This window comes from Ovis canadensis, chromosome 3 (genome assembly GCF_042477335.2).
Source record: "Ovis canadensis isolate MfBH-ARS-UI-01 breed Bighorn chromosome 3, ARS-UI_OviCan_v2, whole genome shotgun sequence".
NCBI classification, from domain to species: Eukaryota; Metazoa; Chordata; class Mammalia; order Artiodactyla; family Bovidae; genus Ovis; species Ovis canadensis.
Genome location: NC_091247.1, coordinates 11213024 through 11239708, shown reverse-complemented (window position 1 = coordinate 11239708; position 26685 = coordinate 11213024). Strand labels below are relative to the sequence as shown.

Below are 26685 nucleotides of genomic sequence, written 5' to 3'. Positions count from 1 at the left end.
ACATTCAGAAAACTAAGATCATGTCATCTGGTCCCATCACTTCATGGGAAATAGATGGGGAAACAGTAGAAAAAGTTACAGACTTTATTTTTTGGGGCTCCAAAATCACAGCAGATAGTGACTGAAGCCATGAAATTAAAAGACACTTACTCCTTGGAAGAAAAGTTATGACCAACCTAGATAGCATATTAAAAAGCAGAGACATTACTTTGCCAACAAAGGTCCGTCTAGTTAAAGCTATGGCTTTTCCAGTGGTCATGTACAGATGTGAGAGTTGGACTGTGAAGAAAGCTGAGCGCCGAAGAATTGATGCTTTTGAACTGTGGTGTTGGAGAAGACTCTTGAGAGTCCCTTGGACTGCAAGGATATCCAAACAGTCCACCCTAAAGGAAATCAGTTCTGAATATTCATTGGAAGGACTGATGCTGAAACCGAAACTCCAATACTTCGGCCACCTGATGCAAAGAACTGACTCATTTGAAAAGACCCTGATGCTAGGAAAGATTGAAGGCAGGAGGAGAAGGAGACAGCAGAGGATGAGATGGTTGGATGGCATCACCGACTCGATGGACCTGAGTTTGAGCAAGCTCCAGGAGTCGGTGATGGACAGGGAAGCCTGGCATGCTATGGTCCATGGGGTCAAAAAGAGTCAGACATGACTGAATAACTGAACTGAACTGACCTATGAGACTATCAGGTATGTGATGTTCAATATTTTTCAGAATATTTGAAAAAAATCAGTAATATGGGAGAAATGTTAACAATTCTACTAGAGTCAGAATATCTAATTACAACTTTATTTAAGAATACTGGAAAAGTTCCTGTTTATCAATTTCAGAATCCTATCAATATGACTTTAAGTATATCACATAAAGTAAACAATGAGTCATCAACATGTGTGAAGGAAATGTTTTTTTAAATTACTGACACTGAAAGACCAAGTCCAATTAAAATTGAATTTTAGTCTAAATTAATACAAAAAAACCAGCATACAAAACCCTATCCAAACAACAGCAATGTTGTGAAAACAAGAGACTCTTGTTGATGTGGAAAGAGCAATGCAACCAATGGCAGCTCTAGCACTCTTCTAAACAGGTATCATTCTGCTAGGGCAACTAGAGCAGGCCACTAACATACAAAAGCCTTGGCAACGTCTCGAGCCTGGGAAGAACTCCAGTTAAAGGTACTGTCATCAGCAGAATTCACTGGTGTTCCAGTAGTTAGAACTCTGCATTTCCACTGCAGAGGGTATAGGAACTAAGATCCCACGTGCTTTGCAGTAGTGGCAGGAGGACTCTTCTGCTTAAAACCTCCCATTTCCCACCATTTGGGGGAAAAAAATCAAATTTGGGGAAAAGTCCAAGTTACTTATCACAGCTTACAAGACCCTACATGATAGGGTCCCATCACACCTCTTCAACATGACCTCCTCCCTGCATTCACTCCATTCCAGCTATCCTTTCTGCTCCTCAAACACACCACACTCAATCCTATTAATATCTTAGAGCTCTTATATCTCATTCTCATTGCCCAGATCACACTTCTTCAGGATCTTTATACTCAAGGATTCTTCTCGTCATCATTTGGCTCTCAGCTTGTATATTCACTTCCTCAGAGAAGCATTCTCTTTTATTCCTGACTCTCCTTAGCACCTAGAACAGTACAATATAAATATATATATATGAAGATCATCGACATGTTTGTTTTAGCACATTCATTTAACTGCACTTTGAAAATAATGTAAGAAAGAGAATTTACATACACAGGAATATCTGCAAACTGAGTTCAACAGGGATTGTTCAGCCCTATAGAAGGTTCAATTAATTAACTGGCAAGCTTTCCTCCAAGTATCCACTCAGGAATCATATCTATCACAGGGCTATAGCTCCTGATACCTAATGAAAGAATAACTGATTTCAAATCAGTGCATAGGCTTAATAAACACACTGATCATCTCATTATTAAGTTTCCATAACGGCTCAGGAGCCAAAAGAGACAAGGTTCAAATCCCTTGAACAAGTTATCTTACTTATTAATATTAAACAAAGATAACAGTACTTATCTAAGAGTTGTTTTGAAAGTTAAATAATGCATATAATAAACATCTGTTAGAGTCTTGCACATAATAAAAATCCAATAAAATCAGCTATTATTCTATTATTAATTAATTCACACTCTTCCAACTAATTTTTATTGATATAAAAGGCACAATTCAAAAAAAAATTGACCTTAGTCCCTGCCCAGGAAGAGCTCACTGTGTAAAAGGAAAAGAGAGTGAAAAGTGAAGTTGCTCAGTCGTGTTTGACTCTGCGACCCCATGGACTGTAGCCTACAGGGCTTCTCTGTCCATGGGATTTTCCAGGCAAGGGTACTGGAGTGGGTTGCCATCTCCTTCTCTGGAGGATTTTCCTGACCCAGGGATCGAACCCAGGTCTCCTGCATTGCAGGCAGATGCTTTACCCTCTGAGCCACTAGGGAAGTTCCAAAAAGGAAAAGATAAACCCATAAAAAATAAGCATAGAAGAATTATGTATTAACTCTCATCCAAGAAGCCTGAAAAGAATCTGCCCTGTTCTAGTAAATTTGATATTAGGATCTAGTCAGTCAGAGAAGGCAATGGCACCCCACTCCAGTACTCTTGCCTGGAAAATCGCATGGACGGAGGAGCCTGGTGTGCTGCAGTCCATGGGGTCGCTAAGAGTCGGACATGACTGAGTGACTCCATTTTCACTTTTCACTTTCATGCATTGGAGAAGGAAATGGCAACCCACTCCAGTGTTTTTGCCTGGAGAATCACAGGGACGGCGGAGCCTGGTGGGCTGCCATCTATGGGGTTGCACAGAGTCGGACATGACTGAAGCTACTTAGCAGCAGCAGCAGTCAGTCTAGAGTTAAAAGGCACACCAAAACCCTTCCTACTTATAAAAAGGAATAGCTTTTAAGATGGTCAGAATAGCTCTGTAAAGAAGCCCTTTTAAGATTACAAGAAGAATGGTCAAGAATGATTGTCTTTTTTAAATGTATTTTTAAAAATTTGTTGTATTTATTTGGCTTTGTTGGATCTTAGCTGGGGCATGTGGGATCTTCATTGTATCAACTCGATCTTTCGTTGCAGAATACGGATTTTCTAGCTGTGGCGAGGGCTCCAAAGGGCATATGGGACCCTAGTTCTCCAACCAGGGACTGAACTTGAATTCCCTACACTGTAAAGCTGCAGATTCTTAAATCACTGGACGACCAGGGAAATCTGCGAGAATGACTGTTTTAATAGCCAAAAGGTGGAAGCAACTAAGTGTCCATCAACACATGAAAGGATAAACAAAATGTGGTCTATACATACAACTGAATATTATTCAACCTTAAAAAGGAAAGAAATTCTGACACATGCTACAACATGAATGACCCTAGAGGACCCTAAGCTAAGTGAAGTAAGCCAGTCACCAAAAGATAAACACTGTATGATTCTACTTTTATGAAGCATCTTGAGTAGTCAAATTCATAGAGACAGAAAGAGTAGTGGTTGCCAGAGGCTGGGGAAGGAAGGAATAAGAAGTTAATGTTATGTTAGGTACAAAGTTTCAGTTTTGAGAAATGATGAAAATGCTCTGGAGAAAATGGCAGGGATGATTGCACAACAATGTGAATGTACCTAATGCTATAAAACTGTAGACTTAAAAATGGTTAAAATAATAAACATTACATTATGTGTATTTTACCACAATTTAAAGGAAAAAAAGGAATGACTGCTCTGTAGTTTACAGAGAGGGTGCATCCCTTCTTCTTTGACTTTGATCACTGTTATATCCCATAGTGTATCAACCCAGCTTCTCCAGGTTAAGACAAGAGAATTCCTAGACAGTCACCATATATAAGATATTACATGACATCTAAGAAATAACAACTCCTTACACACCCAAACCTAGAATTTACAGCAAAATTAACAGATGTTATACACTGCCCATGGATTTATTTCTGAAAGTCTAAAAAGCACAGAAAATAAACCAAAGTACTTTTATGTCTAAATACCAGTTTAGGATTATATATAAGCTAATTCCTAAACAAACAAGAAAGTCCCCAGCAGGGGCGGGAGGGGCGGGGGGAATCAATTGGTCCATGTAGGGTAGATTTCCTATTATCAGTGCTAAGGTCCCATAAAACAACTTTATTCAATTTTTTAAAAATGTCAATTTACATTAAACAAATAACTTTCATACACTAAATAAAAATGTCACAACCAACAGTCCAAATAATGGCCTTGTTTCCTAGTGGCCCAGAAAGACAGAAAATAAATCCCAAGGACCCTAGTTCAGATAGACTAGAGAGAGCAGACTGTGGTTCTTGCATAATTAAAGACTATGTCACAGTTGAATGGGGTAAACACTTCAGTAGCTTCCCCCCAGCAGCTGCCTATGTGATTAAGGACTAGGATAAGAGTGACAGCTTCACAAAGGCAATAGTAAGAGATAAAGCTTCTTCCTAGCACATTCAAAGACTCCAGAATCCCAAACTTCTCTGCTGTCCTTCCATCCAATTTCCATTAAGAACAATTTATATCATCTAGAAAGCTTCAAAGTCAAATGCTACCTTTATTTTTACCTTATCAAACCCATAAAATCACAGCCAGGGTGTGGTCTAGACATAAGCCTTGGTTAAGATCACAAAAATTCTCAAATCAAATAATTGGGCTAAGTTAGAACAAAGTTCATCAACAAGATGATACAGAATTCAGGCCAAGTTGGCTTCCTTCTGGCATTTCAGAAAGACTAGCATTGCTCCTAATACTAGTACATAGGTGTAAGTAGCCTCTGAGTGGGTAATGTCACCAAACAAAAGCAATACCTTCAAAGTCTCTCTCAGTGACTAGAGGCAGCCAGACACTCAAACTGCCAGTCCTGAATTACGGCCTCTGAATGGTGAGGGCTTCACATTTCACTGATCAGGGCACAGCCCAATCAGAAGACAAACCCCAACACTGCCAGGGACCAGCAAATCCGCTTTCTTCCAGTGTGCACATGACTGAATGTGCTTCTGTCCATCATCTGGGTCATATATAGTTCAATGCGAGCTGAGCAGACAGGGCTGCAAGGAAATCTGGCGCGGTTCAATACCTCGTCTAGTCTGGGTTCCAGTACCTTTTTTTTTTTTTCCAAACTGACAAACTCATTTCTCTACCGGGACAGGATGCTGTGCTGGCTGGGAGTTCCATTTCTGCAGCAAGAATCCTATCTGGAAACACAGAAGTTGTCCTCTAAGCCACAGCAGCTCGAACTTTTTTGATTGTTGTTGCTGCTTTCTCCCATCACCCCCACCCCCTTTTGACAAAGATCCAACTGTAAAAAGTCTTACGTAACAGTTCAGGACTACTTCGGTTCTTTTACTGGGTAAGCACTTTCAATTTTTTTTTTTTTAAACTAAAAACCATTTTAACATTGAATCTGTTGAGAGTCTTGACTAAAATCTTTTAAGTAATTTGTGTGGTGAAATACTGTCAGTGGATTTTTTAGTCTCATTTCTGCACGTGCTCCTTTGTTCTCAGAACAGAAGCTTTTTATACACACCCCATAACGCAGCTGGAGAGAGTTATGAAGTCAGTTATTATAAGGAACACAAAGGTTGCTTTGCATTCTTTGCCTTTAGATAATTAATTTCGTATTTGTTTTCTTAAAATGAAGTATTAAAGAAGGGAGAAATTGAATAAACGAAAGAATAAACTGTTGGAAAATCTAGCAAAGTTTGAAGTTTTTACCACCTTTTCTATCTGTAGTTTTGTGTGGCCAAACACTTGTGCCGCCTGGGGCGGTGGGGGTAGAGGCAAGCGTAGACAGAGAGGAACTAAGCCAGACATGGACAAAGGCATGAGCCAAAACCAGACAGTCCTGGCCGTTCGATAGGCCAGCAGTGGGTGAGACAGGTCAGCCAGCTGCAGGGGCGGGAGAGGGGGGGAAAGGGGCATGGATGTGTGAGGTGCTCATGCGTGCGATCGTGACTAGATTCTGAAACTGCCAGCCATTTTCCCAGCTATGCTTTGTGCAATCTGAAGGAATGCATCTTCTCTGAAGCAGTCTTGCCAGGGCCCAGTGATAGCAAAGGAGTGTGATGAATACCACAACATATGGAATCAGAAAATACTGGGATCTGGGGTGGGCAAGAGGGAAACGCAGAGGGTGTGGAAATTTTTTAGTGATCTGGAATGTGTTGAGTGACAGGAAGTGCCCCAAGCTCTCCCCCCCTCAACTCTTCTCAGTCGCGCCTGCTTTTGTCTAACTCTTGTAATCTACACACTACTGCTTACAAAGCTGTCTGAGTTTAAGACAAAAAGAAACATAAAAGGCTCTCTCGTTCCACAGTACCTATGATATGGAAGGAATGTAAAAAGCATGGCCTTTTAAGCCTGTGGACATTTTTTCAGGTATAGAGGAGAAAGATAATATAACAAATTTCCAAGGGTAATGAGAATTATGAATTACCGTCAAGCTTCCAACCTAATTTTAAAAAATCCCGATTCTGCTATACTTACAAATGTTTATGATGGTTCCTAATTTGAAGGAGGTATGCTTGTTTGGTTAATACATTGCATTTGAAGTTGTTTCCATTTTCTTTGTATAAATTTGTGCTTTGGGAGGAAAAAAAGCAAAGAAGTATTCAGAATGCACCCAAAAAAAGGAGATTTTTCCCTTCAATGGTTAGAAAGCATTTTTGCTTTATTTCTCAGAGAAAGCCTCTCTCTCGCTCTCTCTCATTTTTGCAAGTATGCTACAAAGATAACTTTATGTCATATAGATGTAAAGTAGGAAACTTTTCATGGAAAACAACAGTGCTCTAAGTAAAAGCAACTTAGCATTTTCCCAAACTTCCATATTACCAACAGAAACACTATCACTTGAGAGAAAAGTAGCCAAATAGTTGAATGGCGAACTCTACTTCTGGAAGATGAAATGGAAAATTAAGTGTGAATAAAATGATACTTGGGAATGTTTCTACCTCCTATCACAAAAAATGTTAGTGGTCAGCCTAGGAGTTAATCTTTCCTAGTATGGCTCTGAGCCTTCATGCCGAGCAGACGTTATTCACATGACGATTCGAAAAGTCCATTCATGTATCTCACTACCTGGATTTGAATAGAAACCAGACAGCAATTCTTTAGTTCCAGCCACCATTCGCCCCACTGGACAATAGCGATTTGTTAGCACAGAGTCACAGGCTGTGGGACACAAAGCTTGGAGCTGGAGAAAGATGGGGGATTCAGAGAACAGGAAATTACAGGCCCGATGCACTCCTGGCAGCTCTAAGAATACAGAAAGAAAAAAAAAAAAGGGCAACACAGTGATGCCATGTTTAAGAGCTACTTCTAGCTTTTTTAACCACCTCCAATGTCATAAAAGCTCTATTGTTGGAGTACATAAAGTCACGAGTCCCATGTGCTCTCTTTTCTCACTACAGGGAACTTCATTCAATGCCCTGGCATAGTCAGAAAAATCAAAAGCACCCAGAGTTGATTAGTTGTGAGCTCTGATAGAAAGGAGAGGGGTATTTTACAAATAAAATGACAGCAAAAAATATATACTAAGTAACACAAGTGACACATAACAAAATTAATAGGGTCGACAAATTATTTCATAAGACCAAGCAAGCAAAATGAAGCTGAATCTATCAAAACTCCAGAGAAACAAATGCCTTTTCAAGTTATTATATAAAATCTATTATTTAATTCCATCCAAAGTTTCTTTGGAAGACATCAATTTAAAAACCAATCTTAGGTAGAACATTTCTGACTTCTGGGTCATATTTTCCAAAACAAAGAACTAAAATTGAAGCCCTGAGGATTTACTTTGACATTGTTGAAAGGAAAACTACATTTTCTTTTGTTGGCTATCAAACTATTATAGCTTGCTGGCTAAATATAGAAACAGTCTCCACTTTCTCTTTAGATATAAGAAATGACATTACTGGTAATTCTAGGTGAGGGGAGAGGGATACTCTTCAATCTCAATGAGCAGAAGAGAACAGAACATGGGTTTCTCTGCAAGCTCTCATGCTGCAACCTGAGCATCAAGGGGCCAGAATGACGTCCATTTCAAAAAGAGGGGACACGGCACAAGAAAGTTGTAAATGGTTTTGTTATTCTTTCTTCTGTGGTCCATTAGCAAACACAAGTCCCAAATGATATCATACCTGAAATATTCATCAGATGAGATTGTGAATGATCAAAAAGTGCTTTGGAAATATGAACTGTTGTACTCTATTTGGTCCTATGGCTTTAGGATAAACACATACCAAATTTTATGTTGTCGGAAAACCAACTTTTAAACTACTACTAATTATCGGATGTCTTCAAATTCTATCATTACTCATCAAACACAAGGATCAATTACAACCTCAAACTATGCTATATTTTTATTTGAATTTAGATAAAAATTAAATAAAATTTAAAATTTTGGTTGCTCAGTCACACTAGCTGCATGCATTTCTAGCACTCAATAGCCCCATGTATGTAACTCGTGACTATTATACTGGAAAAAGCAAAAAATTGTATTTCCAACTGCAGAAAGTTCTGTTGGACAGTACTGATCTAGACAGTGTGCTTGCTAAGTCACTACAGTCATGTCTGACTCTTTGCGACCCTATGAAGCGTAGCCCACCAGGCTCCTATGCCCATGGGATTCTCCAGGCAAGAATACTGGAGTGGGTTGGATGCCCTCCTCCAGGGGATCTTCCCGATACAGGGATGGAACCCACATCTCTTATGTCTCCTGCATTGTCAGGCATGTTCTTTACCACTAACACCACCTGGGAAGCCCAACTAGACCATGCTTATATCCAGACCACATTTTCAACTGCACATCCAGCTCAACATGAAAGAAACTGATCTCTAAGCAAAAACCACAATGACAAGGTAGTGAGTACCATGATACTTCAGAGATGTCTAAAACAGGCATTTTGAAACCAAAGATTTCATTTTTTTCCTTGGTCTATAATGAAGGTTATAAAGAATATTAAGACAGTAATGATAGACACGCAGCAGCGGCCACAGTAAAATGTTCCAGAATGGCATTTAGTGTCATGACTACATGTCTTAACCATCAAATCTACCAACAAATAAAACAGACATGATAAACATGAATATGAGGTTCTTCAATTTGGATGCATTCTCAACCCATCCTATTCCTGCTTGGTGCAAGAAACTGGTTTTTAAGGTCAGGTGGACATTGGTTGGATTCCTGGCTCTGCCACTTATTTACTATGTGATCTTCAATAAGTCACTTCCTCTCTTTGTCTCAGATTCCTCATACATAAAACGCAAATATTAATGCCTTCCTGACAGTCATTTTAAGGTTCAAGGATCATATATATAAAAGATCTTGAACTCCTGGCACATTAGAAAATACTCTGGAAATGTCAATTCTGTGAAAATACAGTAAGGGCTTAAGGTTCAATTCACTGTCTGAGACTCTTACCAAACACAGAGAATGGAAATAGAAGGGTCCAGGCTGATATACAGCACAGACAATTCTCTGTTTAAATTTTAATAAAGATGAAAGCTGTCAACACTGCACAAAGAATTTTACAAAGTCTTAGAAATATTAAATGGATTGAATGAATATAAGAAAATTATCATTTGAAAAGGTAGGTGGAACAAATTTTAATATCATGAGGTGTTTTTAATACTAATATTAATTTAATGCTATTTAGTATATAAGAATCATTTCTTAAGAAATAATATTTCCTGGAGACACTTTTTGAGTAACATTTCTACTGATTCTTGGTGATTAAAACAAAAACATAAAAATTCTAATACTGCTCATGACTAAGAAATTAAAATAGCTTCCTGCAGGTATGAGAAAAAAAATTCATGTCTTTTAAAAATCAAAGCCATACATCTGAAACTAACACAACAATGTAAACTAACTATACTTCAATAAAAACTTTAAAAAAGAAAATAAAACCAGTCATAGAAGGAATTCCTGGACAAGAGCTGTACTATATCTGTAGACTCATTTTAATGTTGAAAATAATCTAGCAGAAACTAGAAATAGTAGGTGTTTCTTAATAATGATCCCAAATAACTGAAGAATGTTGAACATGTCATAAAATCTTTTCATAGCATGAAAAGCAAGAGATTTTCAAAAGCAAACAGCAGAACTACGTCTAGAGGAGATAATGTGCCATATTGTAAAATCCAAAATCCTAGGTTCACATCCAAAAAACTGGCTGGATTAGATATGGCATGAAATTTTAGCTCTGCCACTATTTAGGTAGGTAACTTTTAACAAGTCACTTATGAATCTTTGTTATCAGTGGTGGTTCAAAAAATACATCTATACTGGAGGCTAAATGACAGAGCACTTGGGAAAAATTTTGATCCACCAGAGACTATTCAAACATGTATCATGCACAGTGCTAGACCCAGGTTGAATGATGAACAAAACAGATACAGAAGTTGCCCTCATGGAGCTGCTAAGTTATTAACTGAGATAACAATTACTAGGAGTCACCTCATTTAAAAAATAGTAGGCATGGGAGTTTAGAAACTTTGAGAATGGATCCAATAATTTGGGGAAACTGCCCTGCCATCCTTTGAAGCTGAAGTTCATAAGAATATGAAAGAGGGTACACCCTTAGCTCCATTTGATTCAAGTAAAGAGAGATGCTAAACTGTAAGATCTTAATGGATTTCAAGCAATTAAGGAAACAAAACATCTTCAAATACAGAGAGTGGTTTCACAGTGATCACTACTCAGATGTGTGGCAAACCACTATCATATAAAAGCTCAGCTCCTTTTGATAGATGATGATGAAGAACAAGGTAATTTCTGCAGGGGACAGCGTAAAGGGGGTCTGAGTTAGGACTGTCTAATTTGGGAACAGACCACAATACACTGGAGCATTAAATGTGATACATATTTCCTTCACTCCCTCTCCTAAGACTATGCTCTTAGAACTTACCACTTCAATGGTGCATACTACAACCATCATGATTACACAGCTAACTGTTAGCAACCAAAAATATCTGAGACATGGATGATAAATATAAAGAGAAGGCATGGCTAGGGCTAGTCACAACTGGGCTTCTGTACAAATTACAACCATGTCTATGAGGTAACTAAATATTAACTGGATTAACTCTCTTCCAACTGGAATTAGTCATTGTTGTCACAGGACTATATCAAGAGTTGTTGTTAACAACAGATAAAGTATATCCATATACCACAACAGCACAATGTTATTTCCACAGAATCTGAGGCTCCTGCTATCCAAATCCCAATCAAGAAATTACCATTCTAGTTTCTCAATACTTAGAAAACTTGGATTTCCAAATAGATTTCCACCCCCGACCAGCAAGGACCCAATATCAGGTAGTCTTTTGCCTTTTCTTTGCTCACTGAATATCAAAGTCAAGTGGAAAAGAGATCTGGCAAATGTACTTAGAACAAATTTGACAGTTAAATCAAAAAATAGGTTCCCAATCTGTCATCTGTTACTGGGATCTAGATTCTGTTAGAAGTACCTCCATTTGGCTTTCTAATAGCATCACATTTTGTCAGGCTCACTTCTCTATATAATCCTGTATTACTGCAACAGACAGTCTCTTCTTCTGCTGGGCCGCTTAAAAGCTTCTAGGTATACAGTTCATTCTTTCAAAGGCTATCTGTTGAATGCTTAGTACATGCTAAGCTTCATTCTAGGCACTGAACATACATACAATAGCAAACAAAACAAAGATCCTATCCTTCAGCATCGTAGTCACAAAGATTTGAATCCAGTCTCAGCTTAAGCACTCACCAACTGCATGATCCTAGACAAATCTGCTTCTCTGGGGAGGGCGGGAGCGGGGCGGGGCGGTGGGGGCGGAACGCGGAGGGAATACTACTACTTCAAAGAACTGCTGCGAAAAATAATTGTCAGTGCCTAGCATAGTACCTAGAATACCACAGATGCTTGACAAACATAGCTCAAGTTTTACAAACAGAAGATATTACTATTATTCACCCTGCTTCCACATCCATGCATCTGAGAATCACTCCAGTTTTTTTTTAATAATAAAAGGTTTCAATGACATATATGTACCTAAAATACATATTTCAGGTGTTAAGAGATAAGCAGAATAAAAGTCATTAATGGATAAACTGCTATTTCTGGTTACTAAACAGTTTCTGGTTACATATGCTAAACACAAGACAGCAAGAATATATGAGAAAAAAAATACTTTGAGGTTAGGATTTTAATGGTGAAATGGATCTTGCACTCACACAGATTTCAAAGGGTAGGACATTTCATTTCTAGTAGTACACTATTTCAGTCAATTTAATCAGAAATTGTCAATTTAATCAGACGAAACATAACTAAAAGATCTGGATTCTCAAGTCTACCACAGAAATCGAGCAGGGCAAAGAAAGTATATCTTTTCCTCTAAAGATCATTATAGATAAGCCTCATTGAGAAAGGAATGTCTCTGAAAGAAAATTCCTGGTCAACTATAGTGATATACTTTATAAAATAACTTATTTTTTCATCTTTATTTAGTAAATTTCATTCTAGTGTTATTTGTAGTTATGTATTAGTGATTTTTAAAATACTATGAGTTTTTCTGTCACTATACTTGTAACACCTTATCTATTCGTAACATTTGGCTAATAAAAAAGAGAATTTGTCACCTATAATCTCACCTACAGAGAAAATTCTTATTAATATCTTGGTACAGTTCAAATACAGTGGAATTAATTCTTTATATACAATTTTATATTCTAATTTGTTCACTTATAAACATTTCTTAAAGTCTGTAAAAATGACTTAAAAAAAAAGATATCCAGATGGTTTCCAGTTGTTTTCTATTTAAATAACACTGTAGTGAACACAATTATACAGAAATCACTATCTACCTTTCTGATAACTTTTTAAGTTCAATGCACATTCCTACTAACAGGAACTAAGAGCCCATGTCTCACCCTAACCACTGAGGATGTGCTATACATAATGAACTGGTACCCGGATATAATAAGGTTTTCATTTCTTCAATAATGAAAACAGAAGAGTTTTAAAGGAGAAAACAAAGTGAAATAAGGACAAGAAAATAGAAGAATCTCTCCAGTAAGATAAATTATACATACCTACAAATGTTAGGCAATTGATAGAAATCTTGAAAACCTTCCAATAAGATACAGAGAAGTTGAACATTAGACCCCCAAAATTTCAGAAGTAACACAAATCAAATCAAAACAAAATACTCTAGAGGATGTGTTCATTACTTGGAAACAATGACATGAATCAAGAATCAGTTCCCACCTTTGGGAGAAAAATGACATGGAAAACTGTAATGATAATTTAGGATGCACAAAAATCAGTATTTTCACATCTGAATCAGTTTCAAATTTTAGGAAGAAGCAAAGAATATTAAACATGGATATAAATTTTTGGTTTCCCAAATGCAATAAAATACTATAAAGTCTTACCAAAGCAAGAAAATAACCAATAATATCACTTATTCAACAAAGCTTTATTGATTGACACCTTTGTTTCAGGTATATGTATAAGAAGAGATCTGAAGTCCTTAAGACAAGTTCTTTCCTGGAAACAATAGCCTTTAGTATGCTTCCCAGTCTGGCCCTCTTACATCATGTAACATTTGCCCTGCCTAATTGTTGGCACATTAAATACTTCATACCACGGCTAAAAAAAAGGAAAACCTTTCAGGACACACACTGTACTGAATGATCAACTTAAAAATCAAAATTTCTTTAGAAAAAAAAAAAAAGCGCCCAAATCCAATACAACCTAACTGAATAGATTCCACTTGCATGACCACTTATCAGCACAAAATAATGTTTATCCAAGTACCTACAGTCAAGAGGAATTCAAATAATGATAGGAAGAAAAAAAAACCTCTCACTTCCCATGGACTAATAAAATTACTACCATTTTTCATTTCTTCATAATTTTCCCTGTAAATGCTTATTTTCAATCTGACAAGAGGGATTTCTCCTTAAGAGAAAATGATGATCCAGGTTTCCTGTAAATATTCTAGAGTATGTGTATGTAATAGAAGAGAAGTTGTCACAGTAACTGCCTACTCCAAAAATGAAAGCTGATCAGCTCGTGTGAAAGGACAGATTTCTGGTAAAGTTTTACTTCTGTTAGGACTCTGTTATCTATATATAACTATTACGTTTCAAAAACACACTCTTCCTAATAATAATTATTAAAGGTCTACTATGCATCATTTGAAAAGACCCTGATGTTGGGAAAGATTGAAGGCAGGAGGAGAAGGGACAAGAGAGGATGAGATGGTTAGATGGCATCACCGACTCCATGGACATTGAGTTTGAGTAAACTCCGGAGTTGGTGATGGACAGGGAGGCCTGGCGTGCTGCAGCTCATGGGGTCGCAAAGAGTCGGACACGACTGAGCGACTGAACTGAACTGAATGTATCAGAACCTGTGTAGTGTTTTTCTAAACATGCCATTTAATAATCAAAACCACCTCAAGAATAATCCAGTATGTTATCAGCACCTATTTTATTGACAAGGATACTGCAGCTTGGAAAGCTTGTCCATTGTCAAAACTGCTAGGAAGAAGCAGAGTCCAGATGAGTGGTTCTTGGGAAATAGCTCCGTTCTCTTCAGCAGTTTGATTTTCTATGGTTTGCTGGCACATTTACCTCCCTTTAAAATTTTTCCTGTCAAAAACTGGGTAAATTTTTTTCTGCTTCTAGCTTTGAAAAGAACTAGCTTCCAGGATCACGAGAATATGGGACAGTACATTGCAATTTTACATATGATGAAAATAGATTCCTGAATGTCAGCCAAGTATATAGTCTAAATTATGCATGGAACTTTTAAAATAGCTAGATATCATTTATTTATTAGGTTTCAAGTCTCCAGAAAAAGTAGAAAGAACTATATGATTTCTCAAAAAATTACTTAAGTATAAACAGTATAGTCTAATTTGGGGAAATCCATTGTTTTCAAAAATAGGCTAGTGTCCACTGTACCAATGCTCTATGATTATAATGTTGTTTAAATGGATATATAATATCTTGAAAGAATAGCATTTCTAGATTCTATGTGAATGTGAAAGCCTGGTAACAGGAAAGCAAAATTATCATTAACATTATTTTAAGGTACTTCGGCTTTAATAGTTCCTAGAAATTCACATTTACTTTTTGATAACAGATAACTAGAACTCACACAAACAGATTCTTAATTTTGGGCAGGTAGCAAAATATAGAGAAAAAAGCATAGACAGTATGACAACATGCCAAACCATCCCCCAAAAAAAGAAATGCAAAAAGGCAAAATGGTTGTCTGAGAGGGCCTTACAAACAGCTGAGAAGAGCAGCAAAAAGCAAAGGAGAAAGGAACGATATATCCAGCTGAATGCAGAGTTCCAAAGAATAGCAAGGAGAGGTAAGAAAGCCTTCCTCAGTGATCCATGCAAAGAAATAGAGGAAAACAACAGACTGGGAAAGACTAGAAATCTCTTCAAGAAGATTAGAGTTATCAAGAAAACATTTCATGCAATGAAGGGCACAATAAAGGACAGAAACAGTATGAACCTAACAGAAGCAGAAGGTATTAAGAAGAGGTGGCAAGAATACACAGAGGAACTATACAAAAAAGATCTCAATGACCCAGATAACCACGATGATTTGATCACTCACCTAGAGCCAGACACATCCTGGAGTGCGAAGTCAAGTGGGCCTTGGAGAACATCACTATGAACAAAGCTAGTGGACATGACAGAATTCCAGCTGGGCTACTTCAAATTCTAAAAGAGGATGCTGTTAAAATGCTGCACTCAATATAGCAGCAAATTTGGAAAATTCATCAGTGGCCACAGGACTAAAAAAGGTCAGTTTCATTCCAATCCCAAAGAAAGGCAATGCCAAAGAATGTTCAAACTACTGCACAATTGCACTCATCTCAGACACAAGCAAAGTAATGCTCAAAATTCTCCAAGCTAGGATTCAACAGTGTGTGAACCAAGAACTTCCAGATGTTCAAGCTGGATTGAGAAAAGGCAGAGGAACCAGAACAAATTGCCAACATCTGCTGGATCATCGGAAAAGCAAGAAAATTCCAGAAAAACATCTATTTCTGCTTCACTGACTACACTAAAGCCTTTGACTGTGTGGATCACAACAAACTATGGGAAATTCTTAAATGGGGTGGGAATACTAGATCACCTTACCTGCCTTCTGAGATGAGTGTATGCAGATTTCCTAAAAAAACTGTATGCAGGTCAAGAAGCAACAGTTAGAACTGGACATGGAACAACAGACTAGTTCCAAATCGGGAAAGGAGTACGTCAAGGCTATATAGTGTCACCCTGCTTATTTAACTTATATGCAGAGTACATCATGAGAAATGCCAGGCTGGATGAAGCACAAGCTGGAATCAAGACTGCTGGCAGAAATATCAATTAACTCAGATATGCAGATGACACCACCTTTAGAGCAGAAAGCAAAGAGGAACTAAAGAGCCTCTTGATGAAAGTGTAAGAGGAGAGTGAAAAAGCCAGCTTAAAACTCAACATTCAAAAAATGAAGATCATGGCATCCAATCCCATCATGTCATGACAAGCAGGTGGGGAAGCAATGGAAACAGTGTCAGACTTTATTTTCCTGGGCTCCAAAATCACTGCCAAAGGTGACTGCAGCCATGAAAAGACATTTGCTCCTTAGAAGAAAAGCTATGACAAACCTAGACAGCATATTAAAAATCAGAGACATTACTTTGCTGACAAAGGTCCACATAGTCAAAGCTATGGTTTTTCCAGTAGTCATGTATGGATGTGAAAGCTGAACCATAAAGAAAGCTTAGCACCAAAGAACTAATGTTTCTGAACTGTGGTGCTGGAGAATTCTTTTGACAGTCCCTTAGACTGCAAGGACATCAAACCAGTCAATCCTAAAGGAAATCAGTCCTGAATATTCATTGCAAGGACTAATGCTGAAGCTGAAGCTCCAATACTTTGGCCACCTGATGCAAAGAACTGACCCTGATACTGGGAAAGACTGAAGGTGGGAGGAGAAGGGGACAAGAGAGGATGAGATGATTGGATGGCATCACCGACTCAATGGACATAAGTTTAAGCAAGCTCCAGGAGCTGGTGATACCAGGGAAGCCTGGTGTGCTGCAGTTCATGGGGTTGCAAAGAGTTGGACATGACCCAGCGACTGAACTGAACTGATAACAACATGGGTTTAATTAAAGCTTTACTACTAAATTGCTGACTAACATTCTCCAAGCCTCAGCTGCCTCAGCTGTAACATGGGAAAATACTAAAGTTCTTCACACAGCTGTCTTAAATGACAAAGTCCCCAGTGCCCAACAGAGCAGTGTTCAATTATTAATAATAGTTCTCTTCCTTTAGGAAGTTTTTTTCTTTGAAAGAGCCAGACAGAGTTCCAAGCTTGCTGGTGGATATGATCTAAACAAAAATAGAATTGCACTGCTCAAAATTTGTGGCTGGAAATCACAAATTTAAAGTAAAGTAAGTTTAAAGTTGGTCTTTTGTTATTCATTCAAATATTCTTATCAAACATTCAATAATAGTTCACTTTATTTATCCAAAGAGTCAATGAAAACTTACCCTACAGCAAGTGAAGCACAAAAACACCTTAAGCTCACAATCTAGTAGTAGAGACAAACCTTAAACAGATAACATGGTGTTCTAAGTGCTACATTAAAGGAAAGTTCAGGATTATGGAAGCCCAAATAAAAAGCATGTAACCCGGTAAGGGAAAGACAACTAGGAGGAACATCTGAGATGTGTACTGAAAGATAAATGTGATTTGTAGAAAAATAAGAGAAAAAGACAAGGTGCTTTTCAGGCATAGGAAATAGTGTGAGCAAAAAGCACTGACATGAGAGACCAACCTGTGTATTCAAGAAACCACATTGTACAATGTTGGTGGAGCTCAAGAGGAATAGAGACAATTGATAGGGTAGGCAGAGGCTTCCTCTGTCAGGTTCAAATAGTGAAATTCATTCCAACCCTATGTAGTAATTCACTAAACCTGTGTAAAAAGGGTGACATCAGTTCAATTTTATAGCTTAATATGTTAACTGTCACTCAATCTGACTAGCTTTAAAATACACACACACACAATACACATACACTTGGTTTTGTGGTGGGTACATGCACTCCACACACTTGTCATTTTCCATCTAGATCAGAAGACACTGTTTGAGAAACCAAAGAAGTTATCTGAATTGGGTAATTACTGAAGTATGTATAGTCATTCAAGGTATACAGACTTCTCTGGACTTTTGTTGACTCACAAAACTGAATATACAACAGACCTTCAATACACACTTCATGGATTAAATTCCAGTGAGTGAGAGAGAAACCTTTCAGATATCCTATTTTAAAAAGCCAAGTGGGACAAAGACTTTAAAATAATTTCCCCATCTTTCCCCCCCGCCCCAGCCTTCCCCTCACAGGAATTTGGTTAATATGTTTCTTAAGATTTTTGCTTATTTTAGATCAGACTATTTTTAGTTGTCTAAAAGTCTAAAAACCTAGGAAATGAGAAGTATTATTTTATTACTAAATTACATTCTGACATTAACACACTAGGTTAGCTCCATGCAGAAGCATCTGACAAACAGCCTCACTAAATCCCATGATTCATTCAAGATTCACTGTCAATAAATACAGACTGGGAACAGGAAATATGATTGAGAAAAGAATTAAGATGTATATCTAGTTTGGGAGCCAAGGGTGTACCTAGTTTAGGAGCAATGAGGAAATAGATGTGACTTAAGAATCAGTGAATTAGGGCCCCATAGTGAAAGCTTTTGTTAGGTTAAGGTATTTAGACTTTATCTAAGTTGGGGCATCAAGATTTTAAGTAAAGTCAAATTTGCATTTAGCCACTGGGTTAAAGATGGATTAGAGGTAGGCAAGACTGGGTTTCCCTCATGGCTCAGACAGTAAAGAATCTGCCTGCGATGCGGGAGACCTCATTTCAATCCCTGGGTTGGGAAGATCCCCTGGAGGAGGGCACGGCACCCCACTCCAGTATTCTTGCCTGGAGAATCCCCATAGACAGAGGAGCCTACCTGGCTATAGTCCATGGGGTCCCAAAGAGTCAGACACAACTGAGCAACTAAGCACAAGACTGGAAAGGGAAGTTGCTGAGTCATGTCCAACTCTTAGTGACCCCATGGACTGCAGCCCACCAGGCTCCTCCGTCCATGGGACTCTCCAGGCAAGGGCACTGGAGTACGGTGCCATTGCCTTCTCCAAAAGCCTACATGAAACATGAAACAAAAGCCTACTACGTGTTCCTTTATTTTCTAAATTTTTTTAATCGCTAAAATGTCTTGGGATGGTATAGTTGGTTATAAGACTGGAGGCAAGGAGAATACTTGGGCTATTGCAGTAATTCAGATGAATAGATGACGGCTTTGACTACAATGGTGGCAGAGAAGATGCAAAGGCTGTCACATGCTGTAACACGGATGAACCGTAAGGGCATTATGAAATAAGAAGCCAGACAGAAAAGGACAAATACTGTATGCTTCCAATAATATGGTCTATCTAAAGTAGTCAAATTAATAGAAACAGAAAGCAGAATGGTGGTTACCATGGATGAGGTTGGAAGGGAAAATGGGAAGCTGTTTAACGAATACAGAGTTTCTGGTCTGCAGAAAGAAAAAGTTCTGGAGATCTGCTGATCAACAATGTGAAATTACTTAACATTACTGAAGTGTGTATTTTTAAAAGGTTAAGAGACAAATTTTACATTATGTGGGTTTTACCACAATTTTTCTTTTTAAAGATGTAAACAAGAGACCAGGGCTTGTTTCATTTTGACATTTTGCTCTGTTCAACCTCTGAATAATTCTCTTGCCGTTTTACTGAATTATAAAACAAACATGGCTAAATGAGATCTGATTTGCAAGGCACCAGAAGTTCCACATGACCTCAAGTATCTAAGATACTTTACCTGTCATGCTACTGAACATTTCCTTCATTAAAGTTGCTTTTTAAAATATTATTGTTTAAAGCATGTTTAAAATATTATTGAAAAATAACTCAAAATGTGAGAAATGCTAACTGAATAAAAAGCAAAACCCCACAAATTCTCTCAAAACCCTACCCTTGATTCAAGTATTATTGGTTTGGTATGATTCCTTCCAGCTTTCTACTGTAAATTTTAAAAAGTCGTCATTTAAAGCCACTTTTAAGTGACTAACCCCAAGTCATTAACTAGAAATGATCTAACACATAAGTCCTTGAGCCTTATGCTTCTCCTCAAACTTTTAAACCAAGCTTCTGCCTGTTTTTTTAAAATTTTGTTTGTTCAAGAGGAGAAGGGGGTGACAGAAAATGAGATGGTTGGATGGCATCACCAACACAATGGACATGAGTTTGAGTAAACTACGGGAGATAGTGAAGGACGGGGAAGCCTGACATGCTGCAGTCCACAGGATGACAGAGTCAGACATGACTGAGCGAGTAAACAACAGCAAGTGTAAAAATACAGGAAAGCACACTCATCTCAAATATACAGCTCAAAGAATTTTTACTAAGTGAACACACTTGCTTTTTTAAATTCTGTTTGTTCAAGAAGAGAAGGGGATGACAGAGGATGAGATGGCTGGATGGCATCACCAACTCGATGGACATGAGTTTGAGTAAGCTCCAGGAGTTGGTAATGGACAGGGAAGCCTGGCATGCTGCAGTCCATGGGGTCGCAAAGAGTCAGACATGACTCAGCAGCTGAACTGAACTGAACACACTTGTGAAACCGACACTCAAATCAGGATATAGACTATTACTAACTTCTCAGAAAACTCTTCTGCTCCCCCTCACAGTAATTTATATCCTCTCAGTAAAGGTACTATTATGGCTTCTATCACCACAGATTAGTTTAGCCTATCTTTGAACTTTACACAAAGGTACTATTGTTCGGTCGCGCAGTCATGTCTGACTCTTTGTGACCCCCATGGACTGTAGCACAGCAGGTTTCCCTGTCCCTCGCCAATTCCCAGAGCTTGCTCAAACTCATGTCCATTGAGTCAGTGATACCATCCAACCATCTCATCCTCTGTTATCCCCTTCTCCTCCCACCTTCAATCTTCCCCAGTATCAGAGTCTTTCCTAATGAGCTGGCTCTTCGCATCAGTGGCCAAAGTACTGGGGCTTCAGTGTCAGCGTCAGTCCTTCTAATGAATATTCAGGATTGATTTCCTTTAGGACTGACTGATTTGATCTCCTTGTAGTCCAAGAGTAATCCCATATTATATAATCTTTTATGTCTGGCTTCTTTTGTTCAACATTTTGTATAGGAGATTCATCCATGCTGCTGCATACTGTCAGTCTGTCCATATCACTGCCATACAGTATTCTACTTTGTAAATTATATAATTCATTTACCCGTTTTACTGGGTTGTTTTCTAATATAATTTTATTTATTTTTTGCTGCCCTGGGTCCTCACTGCTGTGTGTGAGCTTTCTTGAGTTGCAGTGAGAGGGGGCTACTCTCTAGCTACGACGCACAGGTTTCTCATTGTGGTAGCTTCTCTTATTGTGGAGTACAGGCTCTAAAGCTTCAGTAGGTGCAGCTCCCGGGCTCTAGAGCACACAGGCTAAGTAGTTGTGGCACACAGGCTTAGTTGCTCCACAGCATGTGAGATCTTCCCGGACCAAGGATCAAATCCCTGGTCTCCTGCATTGGCAGGCAAATTATTTACCATTGAACTACAAGGGAAGCCCCCATTCTACTGCTGATAGATATTCAACTGTCTCCAGTTTAGTTGTTGCCAGTTTGGGAATACTACAAATAATGTTATTATGAACATTCTCCTAAGTGTTCTTTCAGCATATAGTTTATCCACTATTTGTTGGATATACGTCTAGAAATGGAACTGCTTATGTTCAACTTCCAAAGATATTATTACTGAAGAGTTTCAAATGTTTGAACCAGTTTACACTCTACTTCTGCTTGCAAAGGGTGTTACAGCTGTTCTCCCCAACACTTTACATAGTCAGGGGTTTTTTTTGTTAGCTATTCTGGCCATGTAGTAGCATATCAGTTTTAAAATTTTTTCATTTTTCTGATTTCTAGTGATGCTGAGTACCTTGAACCAGAGTTTGATGGGTATTTCGGAGGTAGATTTAATAAATCGCAGTGAAAAGCTGACTGAAGATGAAGAAGAGAAAATCTAGAACGACAGGAAAGACGAAAGCTATTTAGGAAAGGAAGAAGGGGCAGAAAACACGCTCCCTTTCTGAAATTATTACTTCTGAGTTTGCCAATGGGAATGAGTGAATTTTTAGATTCAAGACTTGAATGCAGCTAAGATTCAATGACCATATAAAGGTTCTCATGTTAAAAGTAATTTAAAACAAAAATCTCCAACACCATGTTAGGTTGTAAAGAAAATAAATTTACAATCCAAAGGAAGAAAAATAAAGATACACTAAAGTGCTGTATTTAAAAACAAAGCCTCATACATGCTTAAGATTCCCCCTACCATAACTTCTAGGAATTCCTGTGAAGATAATGGAAAGACATCTTCAGAGAGATGAGCCCAGCAAACGGAATTAAAGCAAAATTCGAAGCCTTAATAAAAGACAAATTCACTAAATCAGTTAGACAAGGACCTCCTGTGTTCTTATAAGAAGGCCATCTCTGACACTTCAAGTTTCTCTGTTATGAGAACAAGAAGACGACGAAAAGCAAGGCTTACAACAAACTATGTGAGGATTATAGAAAAGAAACAGATTTGGAGCTAGGCTCTGTCTTCTGAGATTCTTCTCATCACCAGAACATCTATAGCTAATTATTGCTTCACGTTATTATGTGGTATCAAGAGCTTGGGGTCTGGATACAGACCCTGTATTTAAATCCTAACTCTATCTCTCAGTAGCTATCTGTACATATTTGTACACATATATGTACATACATATGTGTGCATACATATATCTTAAATTTTTTAAATATTGGAATATGATTAACAATGCTGTGCTAGTTTCTAGTATACAGCAAAAATGAGCAGGAGACCTCCTTAGCTATTTGACTCTAGGCCAAGTGCACATCTCCAGCTTCAGTTTTCTCGTATCCAGAATGAGAACAATAATTATCCACAGCACTACTGTGAACATTAAATGAGATAATACAAAGTAAAGCAATTAAGTACAATGCTTGACCCATTAAGTGCTCCATAAAATTTGATATTATCATCTGCAAAACGGGACCAATTCACACTTCATTAAGACTGAAAAGAAGAAAAGTGACCATGTATAATGCCTGTACAGGAAGCACTCAAATGATAGATGTTATTATTACCTCCTACTTTTAGGAAACTGTGTCATTCAACATCAAACTGCATATGAAATGGTATAATGCACTGATTAAGAACACAATGGGTTTGAAACTCCTGAGTTCAAAGCCTGGCCTTGCCACTTATTAGCTATGTGATCTTGGGCAAGTTACTTACCTTACTGTGCCTTTCAGTTTTTACCTGTAAAATTGAAAACATAAGCATCTATCTCACAGGACTGTTGTGAGGATTAGATAACTCTTTTTAAGTGCTTTATTTATAAAGCTCTAGAGACAAAACCTGGAACATAAATAGCATATGAGTATAAACTGTTATTATTTTAATAGCAGCAGTATACATGTTTTGTCTGAAAGAAATGGGTAGGGAAATTAGCTCAGTTGGTAAAGAATCCACCTGCAATGCAGGAGACTTGAGTTAAATTCCTGGGTTGGGAAGATCTGCTGGAGAAGTGATAAGCTACCCACTCCAGTATTCTGGCCTGGAGAATTCCACAGACTGTATAGTCCATGGGGGTCGCAAAGAGTTGGATACGACTGAGTGACTTTCACTTTCAGGGAATTCCCTGGCAGTCCAATGGTTGAAACTCTGCTTTCACTGCTGAGGGCCTGGATCTGTCCCTGGTTGGGAAGCTAGGATCCCATAAGCTGTGCAACGCAGCCACAAGAAACGGAGGGGAGGTAATAAGTCTGGACATGGGCAATTTAATGTTCTTCTCAGGGATAAGAGAAGCCCAATGAAAACACTCATCTACTCAGCCTTAAAAATCAGGAGGAAGGCTGAAAGAATAACAAGTTAAACATAAGAACTGTATCACTACTAAGGAAATATGACCTCATCTGTCCAGAAATAGTTGGGGGGTAAATGTGCTTTCTGGCTCTGCCCTAACTATGCAACAATTCAGGCGAAGGAAGCCTACATTCCACAGAGAGAAGGAAATTACTTTTCCTACTTTCACCTTACAACAGCCTGATAACCTACACAGCGTGCTAGAGACTGGTGCATCCTCACATCTTTTTAGATAAGGGAAGATTGCTTACAACAGAATAATCAATCCTAGAAGCTGTCTCAGAAATGTCTTTCTGCATTATACTAATATTTTCTTTCCACACTCCACAAATCTTCATTTCTGGGCAAGACAGAAGAGGTATCTAAAGAGGCAAAAATGCCAACAAGTAGCACACTTTAGAATCAAAAAGAAACCCCACGCTTGTTCTTAGGTTACAAAGTCAACCCTGTGTTCTGGTTTTTGTAGCTGACTCACAAAATGAACAAAATACTGAACTGCGTCAACAAATAAAATCAGTGATTTGCAATTTATCTGTATAAGAGTTTGTGCCTCCTACCAGACAGATCTTTGAAAAAAGATCTTATTCAACACCAGTATTTAGTACGCACAGAAGGTGTTCGATAAGTGGTGACTGAATTTAGTCGCTGAGCACCTCCCCCTTGTAAAAGGTGCTATGGTAGATGCCAAACAGCCCAAAACGGTTCACTCATGTTTATGTCAAAACATTTTAGACTATTTAAAAATTAAACAAGGCCAGATTTGATTAAGGAGTGTCAGCTGCAGTTGCACCTGCTCTCATCCCAGACCTAACCCCAAAAGCAACGCTACCCTCCTCTGCATGCCTGCTGAAGCAAGTCAAGTATTTCTCTCAAATGATAGAGCGCCTCTTCCCATGCAGCTCAAATGTGCTGTTCTTTCTGCTCAGCAAAGGAGGCAAACTCCAGAATCTCTGGTCATAAAAATGTGATGTTAGCAAGAACAGGTGCTGAGTAAGTCTGGTACACTTCCAAGTAAAGTCCTGCCATCTAGAATTCTGAATTAAGGATGCCAGATTCAAGAACATCTGGATTTGCTCCCCTGGCTTTGAGCTTTCTCTAAGAGAGGCCAGGAAAAAGTATGCTGTTGCCAGTATGTGTAATTGCATACTCAAATACTGTACTTTGGATAAGAGTCCAAGACTTGGCAAACGGATGGAATGTAGCACATGAACCTTGCAAGGGGATGGGTTTCCTTGCAAAACATAAATTAGGCAAGGTGTGAACTGCCTTTCTCTGTCACATTTTGGAAAAATTCACCCAGGAGAATAAATACGTGGGGAGGGGGTAGTTTAGGTGGGAGGGAAGTATGTGAGAAGTATGTGAGAGGCAAAACAGCACCATACCTCAGAAAGCAGTAAGTTTATCAAACAGTAATTCTTCATTTTTCCTCCCCCAATGAGATAAATATATGTGATTATAAATTGGTATGTACAGAAAAAAAATATCAAGCTGTGGACGTTGGCAGACAGACGGTGTTGAAATTAAACAGTGTGAGCTTTGGCAGCTGCACTGCGTACTCTTTTCAAGTTCTTACATCATTACTCTGGTAAGGGCCCTGTACCAAGTTGGCATGGGTTCTAATGTGGTTTAGAAAGAGAATTTCTGGCCTTTTAAGAAAAAATGACCTACAAATAGCCTTTTTCATACAATGGAGAAATAAACACTTCCTTTTACCCCAGATTTTGTTTTAAAGGACAAAGTCATATTGCCAAGGTATTAAAAAGTGTTAGAAATGATTCTGAGACGTTAAAGGCCACTAAATACAAGCTCTAAAGGGACATCTCAAACAGTACATGGATGTCTCCTAAACCAGTGATTATCCTTTGTGGCAATAGAGTCAGTTACAAAGGATGCTAATTATCTTCATATTTATAATCTCACATTGGCAGCTTAGGTATCCTTTGGAGGCCAAGAACGGGAAGCCCCCTCTACTTCAGCCATGAAAACTTGGAAAAGTTTCTTGACCTCAGAGCTTCAAATGCTAAGTGAAATAGTAACATCACCCCCACAAGACAGTCCTCACAATATCAAGTACATGGCAAGTCCTCAGTAAGTATTAGATAGACTTATGAAAGATAGAGGCTTTAAAAGTGATGTTTACTTAGAACTTAATAGAGATAAGTGGTCTTGACTTTTCTCTACTCAGATTCAAGAATAAAAAGAATTTACATATAATCTGGTTTTAAGATCAAGACTGGGTTTGTCCTCTTTCAACAAGTGATAGCACAAAAATAAGACTTCATTCTCCTCTCCAATAACACCCAATAAAACACAAAATTCCAAATATGAAAAATGATGACAGGTTAAAGAAGAGAGAATAAAAAACCACCTATACCTTTCTTAAAGTAGATATAATTTTATTTGTTTAGTGATAGGATTTTCTATTCCATTATGTTCAGGATTTTACCACATTTGCTTCAGAAAAGATTACTATTTTAGGTTACATACAGTAAGGTGAACAAACCTTAAGTTAAATAAGTCTGATTCTTATACATGTTTACATACATGTAATCACCACCCAGAACAAAATTATGGAATATTTATAGCAGATCACAAATTCCC

General features: G+C 38.1%; 2 protein-coding genes across 13 annotated transcripts in view; one reads left to right on the top strand and one right to left on the bottom strand.

Annotated features, from left to right (window-relative positions):
• Positions 1-26685, bottom strand: part of NR6A1 (nuclear receptor subfamily 6 group A member 1) — a 216853-nt gene that overhangs the window by 112647 nt on the left and 77521 nt on the right. The window lies entirely within an intron of this gene.
• Positions 5041-26685, top strand: part of LOC138436636 (uncharacterized) — a 53770-nt gene continuing 32125 nt past the window's right edge. For 3 of the 9 annotated variants that reach the window (XR_011446580.1, XR_011255504.1, XR_011446581.1), the window contains exon 1: positions 5049-5381. Coding sequence is in view for 4 of the 9 variants with exons in the window: in XM_070292294.1 (XP_070148395.1) it covers positions 26063-26172 (110 nt within the window). In the remaining 5 variants the exon portion in view is untranslated. Of the gene's footprint in view, positions 5382-25982; positions 26173-26685 lie in introns of those variants that run through there. The other 6 variants (XR_011255503.1, XR_011446579.1, XM_070292294.1 and 3 more) reach the window with 6 other exon arrangements.